The following is a 17,946-nucleotide window of genomic DNA, read 5'->3' on the forward strand; positions in this document are numbered from 1 at the left end:
TAGAGGTGGAAAAGAAGCCTCAAAAAGATGTAGGGAAAAATGAGATGGCATTTACCTCCAACAGCATCCGATACTATTAGTATTGTTTGATTTGATCAATATGCTCGATTTATGCATATTAGACCTCTTCATGTTTTCAAGAAAAAATCAAAAATTCAACCGGTCAGCATTCTGTCAAATTTTCAGCTAATTCGGATAAAATTTCGAGGTGGCGATTCGATTAAATGTTTTTCAGCTATTTTCAACATTGGAATAAAATCTAACAAGACTAACAAGAGATATAAAATGACGGAAATCATCGCAACAACCTCTATATGGAAGCTTTTGGTGTGCTCTACACTGCCCATGATCGCATATTTGTAACACTCGCATTTTTTATCATTATGTAGAAAGACAGTGAATCAGGAAGCTCAATTTACTGCATCTAATCCCACAACAGTAAAACAGGCTTTACTATCTTGCTAGATGTGGTAAGCTGAAAATGATTGATAAGAAAATTATTTTGAGCTTTTTAGTGGAATGTTTTCACCTGTCATAAGACGAGTTTAAACAATCCCATTGAATTCCACCACTTAAGTCGAGTCAAGTACAAGACACTGAAGACGGCCTTACTGTTGAGGTCGAAATACGTATCTGTCAGGATACAATTAAGTGGTGGAATTCAATGGGATTGTTTAAACTCGTCTTATGACAGGTGAAAATGATTAATTTTGTTAGGAGGATTGACAAACGATTTACAAAATTAACTAAAATGCAAATGTTACAAATATGCCACAGACATAACACTCGTCAAGCTCTCATCGTTTACTGATTTACTGGACATTTCAAATAATTATCATTTGGCCAATCGATCACTCGTGGCGTGCGCATCGGATTTGATCTAGTTTGACGTTTGCTCACTATCGCCATCTGGTTCGTGATTTGCCCTACTAACTGGAATCAGCAGATGTCGTTAGTGTGTGAACGACGATGAATTTGATGAGTAAATATGTTATGTCTGTTTGTCTGTGAATATGCGATAATGGGCAGTACAAGTCCTGTGAACATTGCGATTCAAGTTTTGACCCTTTTAAGTGATTTTTAACCTGCATAAAAATATTGTTTCCTTTAAAGGTCGTTGTTCTACAAAATTCATGAATTTAATACAGATCATTGCTAATTTATTATAATATTATATAATACTAGCGAAAGACACCCAGCTTTGCCCGGGTATTGCAAATGTTACAATAAACTAATTGTAGCACCGCACTCTAGATCAATTTGCATGCGTTTGTTTTGTTTTCCTCAACAACTGACCCAAAATAGTATTCTTATGATTTTTTTCATTTCCCCGTCAAATTCACCAACTTTTTGTATATACAAACCTTACGGATCCCAGAACGAATCGATCAGGGGATAAATCTTGCAAATCGGTCAACGCGTTCGCGAGTTAAATCGTCAGGAAGGAAGTCTCAACTCATTTTTATTATATAGAAGAAGATTATTCCTCTTTTTTCCCTAGACATTTGAGTAATATAATTGAGTGCGATTTATCGTGAGATGTATGCGATTACCGTTAAATTCTTCAAAATCAGAAGCTGAACATTTTTCATAAGAGGATTTCTTCAAACGAACAAGCATTGGTTTTTGATGAACAAAGAAGCGTTGGTTTTTGATGAAATTTGATACTTACAACAAACGACTTCCAAATTTGGTTTATTGCACCATGTGTATCTATGCTTTTACCATCGAAGTGCATCCAATTCTTGTTTGCCGTCAGCGAAGGACTGCAGAATGTGATATAGACGAATCCAAGTAAAAATAGGAAGAAGAACACGACTGTGTTAACTTTGACAGATCCTACAGCACAGCATAGGAAGATTATTTTAAAATGATTATATCAAATTCAATTCAAATTGTAATTAAAATCTGGTTTATGTACGATACGGAAAAAGTTCTGAAGTATATATTTGGAAGCTTATCTCATTTTTTTGTATATTTTCCAAAAATGTATCTAGCATACAGTTCGGAACTTTTCCACATCATACATCAATCAGATTTCAATTACATTTTGTCTAGAATTTATTATAAGCATTTTGAAATGATCTTCCTATGCTGTACTGTGGGATCTGTCCAAGTTAACACCGTCGTGTGTCTTCTTCTTATTTTTACTTGGATTCGTCTATCGATAACTGACTACCTCTCGTCTCGAATTTAGGAAATTGAGAAATTCGGTCAACAAATTGGTCGTGTTCATTATGTGTCTAAAATTATGCGAAATGCATAAATAAAAACAAAAATCGTTTAATGAGAAAAAAACCGAATTATCAAGACAGCAAATAAACAGAAGTATTATGGCTCAGAAAAAATAAATTGAGCCTTCATTTACAGTTTGTGATTTTTTTTTCGCATCGCAACTTGTTTTTGAAAGTTGCCTGATTCTTATTTGAAACATTTTTCTTCACAACATGTATGATAACATAACAAGCAATTTGAGTGGAGCCCAAGTCTTCAGCTTGCAAAAATGTTTTATATAGGGGCGTGCTACCATGATATTTCGAAAGCACTTCAAGTTTTTTTCTTCTCTGCGCTTCAAACGGGGCCGCCAACCGTGGAAAACTTTTTGAATCGCGACAACGAATATTGTTTACGCCAACTGCCAAAACCAGCGGAGCAGCACGCTCTCAGTGCTCGCTCGCACGCTGCCAGGAACATTTTCTCTTATTTTTTCCCTTCTGCGCTTCGCCGGCCGGTAGGCCCAATTTAGGACAAATTGATTTTATTCCGGTTTTTAACTGGTGCGTAGTGATGGGCGTTTCCTCGAAGATGGATGACAGCGCCGAGTTCCGAGTTCGGTCAACACGAGAAAAGCATCCCCGAGAGTCAGCCCCGAATGGCAGTCGGCAAGGAAGCTCTCGGGAAAATGGAAAGCGCTTAATAGTCAGAACGATTGACAGGGTCTCGGAAGCGTTGGTAAACAGACGGATGCCGGCAGGTACTGGAAACAGTTCGGAGAAAATGCTGTTGCTCACAGTTGTGGTCGGTTCCTTCAGAAGTGGGAATACCACGTCCACGTCACACGGTGAGTCGAAGATAAATATCAGACTTAGCATGTCATATGATTTGTGCCGATGGCCACGTGAAGCAGCGTGCTCGGTCTGTGTACTTCAGTACACAAAACAAGAGCCTTGCTAGATTTCCCATCGGATTTCGTAAATAACTTTTTTTTTCTCGTCCTAACTTGGATAGATATAAGTAGAAGCAAACTGGAGTCTTGAGATGCAAATTAAATTTGGGTCACGCGAAATCATGTAGATGGGCTCCCATCAAATATGAGTTTAATTTGGTGCGCCATTTTATCAATTTACTTTCATGCTTCTGAGAAAAGTTTGAAGCTATTTTTCGTCACATCTTCCCAAGAAATACGCACATATCTCGGTTACAGAATTCCACAAATATCATTACTCCTTCGTTCAACCCACATTGCCTCCTGATGGTTCTAGTTTTGCGGGCTCGTTTTTCATCCACTTACGAAATTTGTCCCCGTTTGAAGAAACAAGCCTAATCTTTTCGCTCATTCAATTGTAGGATTCCGACCCTCCTTTTAGTGTAAGCATTTGGTTCTTGATGTTGCCGCACGGTACCGTGCAGGTTGTGGAAAACACCTTTTCATCTCGGAATGGATCTGGCCCGGTAGCCATTTCGAGTCGAAACGACCTCGACACGTAGGGAGAACGGCGGCTTTGGCAGATTTGTTGCTATTACTGACAATGGTTTTCCGGGACCGCGTGAATTCCGATTTTGCATAAGCACTCTTTGTACATCAAAGTGGCTTATGACTTATTAAATAGTGACAATCGACATGTCGCAGACATCAAATTCAATTCCAATTCTTCAAATGGCTAATATACGCGTATATGGGACGACACAGATGAAGTAGTGACTTAGTAACATAGTAAATAGTCGTCTTTTCCAATTTAACAAATTTTGTTTGCCAAAGTCGACTGTCACCCTATCTAGCTAGCGTTTTACGTTGCTGGATGATGCCTTTTCTCCCATGGAACATCATCATCAAACAGCTTCCATATTTGTGAGTTAGCGAAGCTTGACAAGGGACTGGGTAAATGTGCGTTTGCAAATTCTTGTAATTATATTAAAACGATATGGAAGTATTTTTTAGGCTAGAGGAGGTATATTGCATGAACAAACATAAATAAGGCCCGGGCTTGTAGACCTTGCTTTTGATTTGATTGGCATACTTATTGGAACAAAAAGTAGTTGTTCGAACATTTCATCATTTATGATAAACTGTCAATTTGTCTGAATGTTTTCTTCGCATGCTCGTTAAACTTCATATAAGCAAAACATACCATCGGAGCCATACTTTGAATAGAACGAAGATGAAAAAAAAAAACTCTTGAAGCAGAATGAGTCGTTGGATGAATTACAGCAAATACAACAAGACCTTTTTCCTGGAAGTGGAATTTCCACTGCCAACATTGTTGCGCCCTATGCTAAGGTGGTTTTCTCGGAAGAATGTGTTTGATTTTTCTGTTGATTTTCCATTGTGCTTCGCGGCGTGAGGAACAGGAAAGCAATATATATTTTTCTGTTGAGCTGACAACGTTGCGGGCCATATACGGGGAGCTGTGCTTATGGTATTATGGAACCGTAAGTATTACGCAGCTGCACAATGCCGGCCTGACAGAGAGTTGGAAAAATATACTTGCAAAACACGGGATTTTGTTCATTCTATGCGTGGAGGCAATTTATTGTCTAACTAGGTGTCGATTGCCATGAGAATAATACTGGAGTTTGAGATGGCAAAATAATACTGGTACAATATGGTAAAAATAGAATTCATATAATCGAAGTATAAGTATTCAACTATGGAAGAAATGTAAACAACCCTAGCAACACAATTCAAGTTGATTTGGTTTCAATAACTCATATATGACCAAATTTGGTCATATATGAGTATCATAAACTGATTTACAACATGTGTGTTGCTCGGGAAGTTATTAAAAACACTATGGGTATCCGGGCCTCCTATCAAAAATTCGTTTTTGGAGTAATCATATAGCCTTTCGGTACAACTTTGTTGTACGAGAAAGGCAAAAAAAGGCTTCACAAATCCGAAATAAAAGATTCCAATAAAATATGAAGAAAACTAACCATGGAAACTCCGTTTTTCGTTAAAATTTGAGAACATTTCCTGGTAAATTCCAAAGGAAAATTTTTGTGAAAATGCAGCAAAACTTTCCGACTTAATGGAAATTAGGACAATTTTCTCATTGATATCTGGAATAAATTCTGATAGGAATTCGTAAGAATTTTCACTTGAAAGAGAAATTAATTTTATATGTGAGCTAGACAAAACTTTCCGTTTAAAATCGGAAGTGATTCACATGGAAATATAGGAAAGTTTCAATACGTAGTATTAAGAAAAATTTTCACACAATGATTTGGAAAAATTTTCCATGAAAATTTGGGAAATAATTCCCATGGAAATTCGGAAAAATTGCGCATGGAAACTCGGGAAAACTTCCTCTAGTTATTCAAGAGAATTTTCGGTGAAATATCGGAAGAATTTCCCTTAGAACATAGGAAGACTTCTCCGTGAGATATCGTAAGATTTTTTTAATTTTGTGAAATGAAAAAAAAAACGTTGTCTTAAATCGGAACAATTTTGTGTAGAAAATTGGAGAAATTTTCTGAGAAAAATCCGTAGATTTTTCCGTGGAAAATCAGATGAATTTTCAGCGAAAACCCAAAAGAATTCCTTGAAAATCGGAAAAAAGTGCAGTGTAAAATCGATGAACAAGTTACTAACAAAAAAGACCCCTTCGAACTTTGCGTGGGAAATCAGAAGAACGAACTTTTGGAGAATCAATCCTGTGAAAATTCGAAAGATTTTTCTGTGGCAGATCTGACGTATTTTTGTTGAAATTCGAAAACTTTTCCATTAGAAATCGGTAGAACCTTCCGTGGAAAACCCCAAAAAATCGTTAAGTTTGGAAGAGCTTCTCCTGGTGGCACACAGGAAGGTGAAGTTTATGATAGACAAATCTCGAATAACGAGTTTTCCCCATTAGTCCATCAGAGCACTCTTTAAAATTGGCAAATGATTTGGTCACACAATGAACTTAGACGGTGGTTTTTCTCCATATTTCCCAAAGTTTCTGCGTGATCGTTGTTCAGAGGTGTGGACTTAAGCCGAGGCTTCATTCGAACGATACCAAGGCTTATGTCCAATCACTATTCACTAAACACACATCTCTATAGAACAAAACTGGTCGATAGCAACCTATGTAGGTGCGGAGCCGGTTACGATGACATCGATCACGTAGTTTGGTATTGCACGGAAAATGACACTTCCAGAGAGCAACTATTGGACACCCTTGTGGCCCGAGGTAAACAACCCTACAGGGAAGTAAGAGGTGTTTTGGGGATCGCGATGTGGTTTATATGCAGGCCATCTATGCCTTTTTGCTCGTCTGAAATAAAAGTCTAATTCCCCTATTTTTTTCTTTCTCGTTTTTGTCTTATTGTTCTGTGTAATACGAAGTTATGGCTATCCGGAAGATGCTCCCTGACGAACCTCAACTCGAGCCCGACGCTACGCCATACCGTTATTGACGTCAAATACCCGGATGAGCAGCTGTAATACCTCATACCTAAATCCCAACCAAGTCCGTCCTGAAATTACGCAATCTAACCTTGAGTCGCCACGAGTATCTTGGTCTATACCCTTTCCCCTTACTAACTGTTGATAATAAGATGATGTCGATTGTAATAAATAAAAAGTCTCGGCTCCGTTAAGTGTTGTACATGCCTGAGCCTGTTAAATAAACGCAATAGGTAAAAAATAAGAGCTTCTCCTGAAAATCAAAGAAATTTGCTAAGAATTTCCCGTGAAATATAGGAAAAATTTTCTTGAAAAAAAAAGAAAAGTTTTCTGCTAAAAATCGAAAAAGTTTTATGCGAAGCATGAGAATAATTTTGAGTTTTATGTCGAACATGAGCAGAATGTTTCTTGGAAAATCGAAAGAATTTACCGTGGAAAATGGGAAACCTTATTCTCAGAGAATTTTTCCTATTTTTCACGGGAAATTCTCCGAAATTCTGATGAATTTCCATGGAAAATTTCTCCGATTTTCCACAAAAAATTCTTCTCAGGTATCTTCGAAGAAAAGCAGTAGAATTTACACTTGGCCGAAAGCGGTATGGCCGAATATGCTTTTTCGCCGAACAAACCATTTTGCTGAACAAAAAATCGGGTCGAAAATTATTTGGCCAAAAAGGCCGAATAAGTCATTGGACAGAAAAGGTATTTTGGCCGAAATGTTTATTTCTTAGAAAGATCCATTTAGCAGAAAATGTTGTTTAGACGAATAGGTCATTTGCACAAAGGTTCTTAATAAACGCCCGAACTCCATTTGTTCAAATAGACCGAACGGCCGGAAAGATGTGTACGAATAGATTTGCCCGAATGGACCATTCTCTCGAATGGATCAAATGCCGGAATCAATCGTTTAGTCGAGATTGGTTGTTATAATAAAAAGAAAACGAATGAATATGGCAATGCGCATTTCAGTCAGCATTAACCTAGAATAAAGCATAAGATAAGTATATATTACGCCAATAAAGGGAGCGGGTAATTTGGCATAATTGTGAACAGCGTTAAAAGTGAGGATCATTTGGCATAACGGACATTTGCCATATTGTTTTTTAGTGTTCACTAAATTAGTTGCGTGACTAAGGGGTACTGGAAAAACCGGAATGGTGATCTTAACAATAGTCGATAATAATATTGAAAAGACATAATCATTTCGTAGAAAGCCTGCATTAGCCGAGTATAAAGCAATGATAATAGTCATTCTTCCATTAGACTCATGTTTTGTCCAGTGAAAAGCAATGTTTATTATTCAAGGCAAAAGTGGATGTGATTCCTTATTCCAGATGGAAGCCGAGAGGAAAGAAACAAATCTGCACACCCCGTTGATAATGAGGCAATGGTGGGTATTAACCCTTCTTGAATTGAATCAGATTGAATCAGGCGCTGGGATTAAGGCAATGGTGAATGTGATCCTCTCCTTTTAAAGTAGGCGCTCGCCCGGATTTAGGCAATGGATGTGATCCCTTCGTTAAACGTAGGCGTCTGCTCGGAATAAGGCAATGGTGGATGTGATCCCTTCTTGTAAAGCAGGCGCCAGCTCAGATTAAGGCAATGATAGATGTGATCCTTTTTTTTCAAGAAAGCCCTAGCTCAGATTAAGGCAATGATAGATGTGGTTCCTTCTTTAAAAGTAGGCGTTTTCCCGGTGTAATTCAATGATGGATGGAACTTAGCTTTTAAAAGTAGGCCTCTGATCGGATTAAGGGCTCAACGGATGTGATTCCTTCTTTAAAAGTAGGCGCTTATCCGGAATGAGGCAGTGCAGTGTTGGATACGATCCTTTCTTTCAAAGAAGACGCTTACCTGGTTAAGGAAATGGTGGATGTGGATCAAAGTAATGTCAATTAAGGCAATGCTGATATGCCCTCTTTACATAAATGTAGGAGTTTGTCCATGATAAGGCAATGGTGGATGTGATTCGTCCTGTGAAAATTGGCGTTTGCCCGGATGGAAGCAATGATGGATTTGATTCCTTCATCAAAAGAAAGTGTTTGTCCGGCATCAAGCAACAGGTATTGCAATTCTTTTTTTGGAAGTGGCCGTTTGCCTGGAATAAGTCAATGATGAATGTGATCTCTTCCTCGAAAGTAGTTCTGCCGTTTCGTATGTCCGTCCTTTCGATACATGTCTTCCATCAGTTTAAATTCATCAGAACGTATCCACGATCTAGTTTATCTAAAGCTCTGTCCAGTTAGAATCCGGAATAATTTATCATATTACAGCGGCACGGAAAGTGGCGAGAATTATTTTACAGCGGTATGTCTACCTAGGCGCCCACTTTCTGTGGTATAAATTTCATGGTGTTTAGTGCAGCGAGTCAAAAATTATTCCAGATGGAAGCCGAGAGGAAAGAAACAAATCTGCACACCCCGTTGATAATCCTGCTCATAGACGGTGAAACCTACGTCAACATGGATTTAGGACAGCTTCCTGGCCAAAAATTCTGCATGGCGACGACACGAGAAGTTGTTCCTGCGAGATTAAGTTTGCTTTTATGGACAAGTTTGCCAAAAAACTGATGATTTGGCGAGAGATATGCAGCTGCAGAGCAAAGACCAAAGAGTTCGTGGCGAATAAGATGATGGACTCTAAGCTGTACAAGAAAGAATGTCTCAAAAACAGCGTACTAAGTTTTATGAAAGCCCATGAAGGCCCCGTGAAGTTTTGGCCAGATTTGGCGAGTTACCACTACAGCCGGGAAGTCATCAAGTTCAACCGCGATAATAACGTTAATTTCAACAATAAAAAGATAATCCACCCAACTACCCGTAGTTCCGTCCCATCGAGCAATAATGAATGAATGAAGAGGAAGCCTAATAAAAGCTTATAAACAGCTCGGGACGCGACTCAGATGACCAAAATGTGGAACAAATGTGCCAAGGAAGTTGTCTCCGGAGGTGTGCAGCGTTTGATGAGAGGAATAAAGAAGAAAGTGCGAATTGTCACTAGAAAACTAGAAATGATTTGCATTTATATTTTTTTCTTGAAGTTCAGTAAATTACCTTTGATGTATTAACCTTATTTGTGTGTCAATCCGTTACCTAGATACAGATGTTTTATTATTCCGGATTCTAAATGAACATAGCTTTATGTGAAAAGTTCATCGATTAACCCTTTCTCTTTCACAGCTCCAAATTATGCCAAATGTCCGTTATGCAAAATAACCGATTTTTCGTTCAAAATTAGGCCAAACGACCGTAAAGCCAAACCCCAATAAAATCCTGGTTTTATAATGGTTTTATAGCACTCTTGTGGAGTAAATAATGGTCTTGAAGAGCATCATAAAACTAAAAATGTTACTTGGGAATGGTCTTTGTGCCAAATGACCTTATGCCAAACGTCGTTTTGCCAAATGACTTTATGCCAATTGAGCCAGACCCGCCAATAGAGATAGAAAAAAAACACAATTCTGCCTTCTTTATGGCGTAGGCTGTTCATTAGCGAATTCCCCCACATAATGCGAAGAGTAGATTATGGCTTTTTAATTCACTATAATTGAAGTTTTCAGCTATGCCAAACGACCTATCACAATCAGATCGTTCTCCTAAATGTTTTTTTTATCACTTTTACTATTTAATTCCATATTGTGCTGATCAGCGCACATTGCATATGATTTCTTATGTCAAAACATTAATTTTCCCGCATTACGCGAATGGATTATGATTTCTTCTTTATTAGTCATTTTGCCAAACGTTAATAATGAGTTCTGATTAGTTACGAATAATAAAGTCTTTCTATGCTCATGCTCATTATGCCAAACGGCAAGAAGGGGCTACTTCACTCATCGCAACGTTACAACGACTCGCACCGTTATAAAACGTAGAACTCTAGCGAAAAAGAGCGGACAATGCCATGCGGCTCCTGAAAGGATAGACGTGCCTTGATTCGAGTAACTGCACAATATGAAGATTATGCTTGATTATGGGATATTAGGGCGAATGGTCTTCTCGGCCGAATGGAATTCGAGCTAGTGTCATTTAGCTGAACGAAAGCCATTTAGCCGAATGCCACTGGGCCGAACAAACCATTAGGCCGAAATCCTTCTAGGCGAAAATCTTTTGGGCGAACGGGTCATACGGGCGAATAGGTCATTTGGTCAAATAGGCCATTTGGGATAACCCAGTTAACATTTTGATACGTATAGCTTTTGATATAAGTTGTCATATACAAGCAAGAAGGAACTTGTATATAAGGCACTGAATCGCTACATACCTACCAAAGTGGAGGCCATATACGTACTAAACAACGACTTTCTTGAGTTTTCGTAAGCTTTATTACGATCTAGTAAACATTTGAAAAAATAATTGTAAATAATCATGTCTCGAACATTTGACCTTTGGATCTAGAGGCTAATACTCTACCGATGTGCTATACAGCAACTCTTGAAAAGCAGCAACTTTTTGACAATCATAATCTAGATAAAACTCTAGTGTTGCAACGATATTGCAGTAAACGATGTCTATTACATTTATACGATTCTAGAATCATGTTGTTGTTCGTACAAATGTAGCTTGAGTCTTATATGGAAATTGTTTGTAATGGTTTCGATAATGTTCATACATAAAACGATTACGCAGCATTCTAAACGATTCTGCCCACATATAAACGATGATAAAATGTCAACATCAGTGATATTCTATTTCGCCGTGTTTAGCTCTGAGTTATTTTCATTTGGTTGAAGTTTAGTTGTTTTGTTCGATGTTTGGCAGTGCTACGGAGTACAAATTGACAGGATTAAAAGAATGGAATTAAAAAACAACATTTATGGAGTAGAATTAAGTCACATCGGATGGAGTGAAGTAAGTAGAAATGATATTTATTTTGTCGCTGAGATACAGTAGGTTTTGACCAGCGCGCTGGAGCAAAAACTATATACGCACAACGCACATCCGCATACGATTTTCATGGCACCACATATGTGGATATACGATATTTGGGATTTAATCTGATTAAGTGGATATTGTTTATATCGTTTTAGCCTCGGAGGTGAACTAGCCTTGGGCTAAAAACCTCTTTAATAAAGATTTTAATAATATATCGTTTTAGGACTATTTTGAACACAATCGTAAATATTCCATATGCTGGTATAAAATACGATAGTAATCATATTTGGGCTACCCTTATGAGTAATTTTCTACGAATGCGATAAAAAACTGCAATATATGCGATCAAAAATATATTTTCCTATACGATCTGTGGTTGACTGGGAAGTCATCTGGCCAAATAGGTCATTCGGTCAAAAATGTTATTTGGCCAAATAAATCATTTGACGTCTCACTTCTCACTGTGAAAAGTGGGAAGACCGAAGTAAGAAAGGAGGCGCCTCTCTCCTTATTTCTTACTTCTATTTACTCACTTTTGCAGTGAGAAGTGAGAAATGATGATTGAGAAATGAGAAGTGAGACGTCAAATGACCATTTTCGGCCAAATGACTTGTTCGTTCTAATGACTTATTCGGCCTAAAGAATTGTTCGGCCAAATGACTTGTTCGGGGAAATTACCCCTTCAGCCAAATTACCTATTCGGTCAAATTATCTGTTCGGTCAAATGGCTTTCGGCCTAATGACTTTCGGCGAAGTGACATTCGACCGAATGGTTTTCGGCCAAACGAGCCTTTTCCCCGAAAATATAATTTAGCCGAACAATAGTGAATGTGAGAAGCCTAAATAATACTTTCAGCCAGATGATTTCTTTTTTGCCAGACGACCATTTCAGCCAAACGGCAATTATGGCCAAATGACCCATTTCATTGCAAAACTCATCTAATTCTATGTAAAAACCTTTTTCTTATAGTACGTTGTATCTTTTATTACGAATAATGTAAGAAATGAACGAGAAAACATGATTTTTTTACATATATTGTTCGGCGGATTTTGCATAAAAAATATTTGGAAGCACTGGTCACCACCTCGTCGAAGCAATCGACTGAGGAAACAACAAGGCAGTCGCAATTCAATTGTCACATCCTATCCTAGCTGCTAATTCCCCCATGGGCCTCAGGAAAATAATATTGTTCAGCAATTGTTTCACTGGTTTCCCGTGCGAAAATAGCGATATTAAGATGAAATTTCGAGGAAATTATTTTGTTCAAGAAGGCGAACGTTACAATGCGTTTCACTTAAAAGTATACATCACTGGAAATCGCAGAACGCATACCTACAATAAGTTTTTGTCGAAATTGTGAATTTAAAACGCAAGACTCTTCTCATTGATGCATGTCAATCGAAAGATAAGACTTTGTTTTGGCTCAATTGACCAGGGTAAATTAGAAATTCTACTTTGAAGAGACTTCCAAAATGTGTACATTTGAGGGTCTAAAATATGTTGCACTGTCCAAAACGAAGAAAATTTTCATTTCAGAAAGAATTCTCAGCGATCTATCAACACTTGATGCCAATTTCAAATTTCTAATTCATAAATGAGACTTCCGTCTATGAAATGGTGTGATTTCCGCTTATATCAAACGTGTCATTAGATAGAGATAAGCAGATCTAGGAGTCCAAAATGGAACATTCACCCAATCACTTGTTTGTATCAACAGATACGTATTTCGTTTCCTATACTTGAAAACTTATTCAGCGTTTTGTTATCGGAATTTATTGAATTTTGAGAATTCTGGATCTCGGAAAGTCCCTAAAATGAAGACAAAGACTGAGGATCAGATCTCAGAAGATACTTTCTTGTCCGAAGAAAGGATTGGTCTCAGAAATCATGTTTACATGGAGGAGCTGTTCTGAAAAACTTCTCAGAAAATACATAAAGGTCGAGGTTCAACCCCGGCCAAATATTGTAGCACCATGATCAGCAGCTTAATCTTCTCAGGTAGATATCCAAAATAGTGTGAGATGTCGAATGGGAGCAATATGATGAAAATATGGAAATGTTCCCCCATATGTTTGAAAGCAACACCAACAAAGTGGCAATGCACGTAACTATAAAGTGGCTCGGCTCGTACAATGTCATCGCGAAACCGCACAAGTTGGGATCCATCAGGTCGTTTGTGTTGTAATTGCATTCGTATGCATGCCACTGGCACTGTTTTGCCAGATTAAGCCCCGGTGTTTTCCCGAGCAAGCGAAAATAAACTCAGCAATGCTCAATAACCCGGAAAAACATTTTCCTACCCGCTATTAATGGGAAACTCTACCGGTGCAGCAGTTCCCAGTCAATCGGCATGGTAGGGTACCTGTGCGGAACAACGATTTGCACCCGGCATGTAAGCATGCAACAAAGTATCGCTCAAGTAAACAAGCGCAGACCGACCGGTGAGTAAATTATTGGCGTCGCAACAACCGGCTGGCAAACAATTATACTTACAGGATTTTACAAGTAGCTTTGGAGTCTTCACAGTCGTATCTGAAATTAAACGGAAAAGAGCAAACAGAGTGAGGCGTTAGTTGTTTATTTGCCGGCTTGAAGGGCTCTCTGCCGATAATTAATCAAATCCGTAACAACAATGGTAATATTGATTGCACTTGATGGAGCTCGCGCCCTGCAACTCCGATGCAGTAAAAACGGCACCTGTTGACAACTAGAGTGAGTCCAAGTGTTCTTGGCAAGGGTACAATTTCTTATAATGATTTGAAAACTAATGAAGGCAAATGTTACTTACGTATGATGAATATTTCCAATTATTGTATTTTGGAAAGTTCTGAACTGCCATAAGCAATTGAAATACAATCAGATAAGATCATAACGCATCATAACATTCAGGCAAAGCGCTGATCTACACCAAACACCTTTAGTTGAAGCTAATAAATGCTTGTGTGGAATATTAGCAAATAAAATTAGTTTGAAAAACACCCGTCGACAAAAATGCATAAAATCAATTGCTGGATGAGTTTGAATCTACATAGATATGGGTGCATTCGAAATAATTTTGCATGGTGCTGATGTCAGCAATTGCGGCATTGATTTGCGAAATGGTGAAATTTTTTAGAACTATTATATTCTTTTGAACATTGAAGTATGAGCATGAAAAAGTAGATTTGAATTTTGTTCGTTTTTGTGCGCCATTTTATCGAATCAGCTTTAGTAAATTCACGAGCGTGTTTAACATTGTTCCTAGTGGCTATTTTGCCCCAATGTCTCTATAAAGACTAGCTCAGCGGGCAAATCTACGTCGCAACTGAACAATTGCGAGGACTGCTGTACCCAGCAGGACAGGGCAGTCTCAAGAGCGACGCAAAGTAGCCGCTCTCACCTTGAAAAAGGGCAACCCTGCGAGAGAGTGTGGACGAGCAGCACACATTCAGCGGCTTACTCACTACATTGTATGCGGGCAATTGCAGTGTCGGTAAACAAATTGCGACACGCTGGGAGCGCACTCAACATCACACTTCGAACGAGTGGGCGGCGCAATCTTATCGGCCTGGTTGGGTTATCTTCGATTGTAATAGGATTTGAAAAATGATAGTTTGTAAATCTAATACAATTTGTTGGACAGAAATTGCATATAAGGAGTAGAACAGTAATTTGAAGACTTTCACTAAGTCTGATGAAAGCTAAAGCAATAAAATGTTTTCATACAAACCATGTATGATAGGACAATTTCGTCAATAATGTACTTGATTAGTGGAATATTAACTTCAGGACAGTTTCCAAAGAAAAATTAACATTTTGAAATTTGATATTCCACATTTTACTCTTACGTCAATTAATAAAAAATACATTCCGTTCAGTTTTCAGCGAAAAGTTTTTCAGAAAAAAAGTCACATACAATCTTTTATATATAAAAACCAATCTATGTAAAATTCCGCATACTTCGCTTGTACTGAAACGAAAATTTGGGTAATTTTGAAACAGACAACCAAACATGTTCATTAAGAGTTGCTATTTGTGGTTCAACATTTCGCAATATCTTAATCACATTCGCTGAACGTCCCGGATGTGAATACTGTAATAGCACGTGAAGATCGTTCAAACTAGCCAAAAGATATCTTATCAAATTAATTTCAATTCAACGCACCGACCATAGGAGAGCGAACCGGGGCAACACTTCGGAGCATGCAGGTTGAACGGCCTGCCGCGCCTGGCTTAACCCGACATACATATGCATGTTGCCTATTTCAAAGACGCACGGTTGAGCCCTCGCTATACTCGCTCCGACCAGATGTGGTTTGTTTCATCAATCATCGGAGCCGGTGCAATAGTCCGAAACTGAAGAAGATCAGTTCATCAGAGCAAAACTAATTCGGCAAAGCGGGAACACTTGTTTTTTTTTGTTGCGAAAATCGACAACGAACAGCAAGATAATATTCAATTAGCAGAGAGTTCGTTGTCTTTAGAGGTGCCGCATGAAACATGCTATAGATTAGATTTTTCACATGGGAGAAATTGATTTTGAACGATGAAATGACGAATGTGTAGCAAGACATCAAACCGCCTCATTCAGCTGATGTGACTTTCACTTTTGATTGGGTGAGTAATCGAAATTCTCTGATGATAACAGCGAGAAGTCACCGTTACTAGATTCAAGGTCAACACTCAATCTTGCCATTTTTAATGAAAAGGTAAGGGCAGTTTCTTTTGAGGATTGCGTATGTTTATCATCGATACCTAGTTCGATGATGAATTTTCAATTAAATAGAAGAATGCAAAAATCCGCACAGCCGTTCGCCCACAAAATAAAAACTAATATCCCGGCAAAAAATATGTTTGTTAGATGATTTTCGGTAAGTTATTTGCTGCATTTTTAGCAAAATTGAAATATATTTTAGCAGAAAAAAAAACATATTTGCTGGGACTCGAATCAAAACTTCTTTGTTCAAATCACTTTTCGAGAATTTCGATTACTCACCCAATCAAAAGTGAAAGTCACATCAGCTGAATGAGGCGGTTTGATGTCTTGCTACACATCGTCATTTCATCGTTTAACATCAATTTCTCCCATGAGAAAAAAATAAATTTGTAATAAATTTAAGAATTTTGTAGAACAATGACTTTTAGGGAAAACAGTGTTTTTATGCACTTCAAAGCTTGAAAATCAGTTTAACATGGTCCAAACGTAAATGGAACGAATCGCAATGTTCACAAGACTTAAAAATGAACTGCTCAAAATTGAGTCGAATTCGGTTCATTTTCATAAAAATGGGACCAGTTTATCTGAGGTCTCACAAAAGGAAGTTTCAAGACTTTCAGTAAGGTTTTCTGGCTCGGAAAAGAGTAAAAAGAAGCTAATCGGTTCGTTTGGTGGATGAATCTTTAAAATCTGTTTGAAATTAAAAGAGATATGAATTTTGAAAACATTTTTTTGTAATGTATGCATCAAAGGAGGATAAGAGTTGAAAAATTCCTTCAATTATTCTCACGGTTTTTACGATTTTTTAAAAACAATTTCTCAGTGTAATTTTTCATTTTCCAAAATTAATTGTGAATTTGATTTTTTTAAATTATTTTGAATTTCGGACTGTTCGTTCTAACAAATTCGTTCAGCCTTTTTCACTGTTTTTATTATATTTAAACATGTAATATTCATAGAGCTACGGGAATCATAAAGAATTTGAGCATTTTATCTACAAATTTCCGAAACATTGTTTCACATTTTTTATAAGTTTGCATAATTGTTGTTTAATATTTGTATCGGCCTAAGAAGTAATAAATCCTTCTTAAGATCTCATATGAAATACCTGCGATTTCTCGAAAAACTGTTAAGAAGTTTTCCAGAACTTTGTTACACATTCTACGAGTTTAAAAAAGATATGCTGCAGAATTTTGTCATCTCCATTGTATTCAAAGTGGCCCAGGCTTTTGCTTCGTATTTCTCATCTTTTATTGTCGAATTTTGACCACCATCTCTTGGAAGGAGGCTTCCAAGCCTCTCTTGAAATAAGGATTCCAAGACTCTCTTGGAAGAAGGCTTCCGAGCCTCTTGGAAGGAGGCTTCCGAGGCTCTTGAAAGGAGGCTTCCGAGCCTCTTGAAAGGAGGCTTCCGAGCCTCTTGAAAGGAGGCTTCCGAGCCTCTTGAAAGGAGGCTTCCGAGCCTCTTGAAAGGAGGCTTCCGAGCCTCTTGGAAGGAGGCTTCTGAGCCTCTTGGAAGGAGGCTTCCTGAGCCTCTCGGAAGGAGGCTTCTGAGCCTCTTGGAAGGAGGCTTCTGAGCCTCTTGAAGGAGGCTTCTGAGCCTCTTGAAGGAGGCTCTGAGCCTCTTGGAAGGAGGCTTCCGAGCCTCTTGGAAGGAGGCTCTGAGGCTCTTGGAAGGAGGCTCCCGAGGCTCTTGAAAGGAGGCTTCCGAGGCTCTTGGAAGGAGGCTCTGAGGTTTTGAAAGGAGGCTCTGAGCTCTTGGAAGGAGG

The 17,946-nt window shown here is 38.2% G+C and overlaps 1 protein-coding gene across 9 annotated transcripts in view; it reads right to left on the reverse strand.

Annotated features, from left to right (window-relative positions):
* Positions 1–17,946, reverse strand: part of LOC134218483 (circadian locomoter output cycles protein kaput-like) — a 295,619-nt gene that overhangs the window by 54,530 nt on the left and 223,143 nt on the right. For 8 of the 9 annotated variants that reach the window (XM_062697543.1, XM_062697540.1, XM_062697542.1 and 5 more), the window contains one exon: positions 13,976–14,014. The exons of the other annotated variant lie outside the window; for it this stretch is intronic. In XM_062697543.1, the coding sequence (XP_062553527.1) occupies positions 13,976–14,014 (39 nt within the window). The remainder of the gene's footprint in view (positions 1–13,975; positions 14,015–17,946) is intronic. 9 annotated transcript variants of the gene reach the window in all.

The sequence above is a fragment of the Armigeres subalbatus genome, chromosome 2, assembly GCF_024139115.2.
Source record: "Armigeres subalbatus isolate Guangzhou_Male chromosome 2, GZ_Asu_2, whole genome shotgun sequence".
In the NCBI taxonomy this organism is placed as follows: Eukaryota; Metazoa; Arthropoda; class Insecta; order Diptera; family Culicidae; genus Armigeres; species Armigeres subalbatus.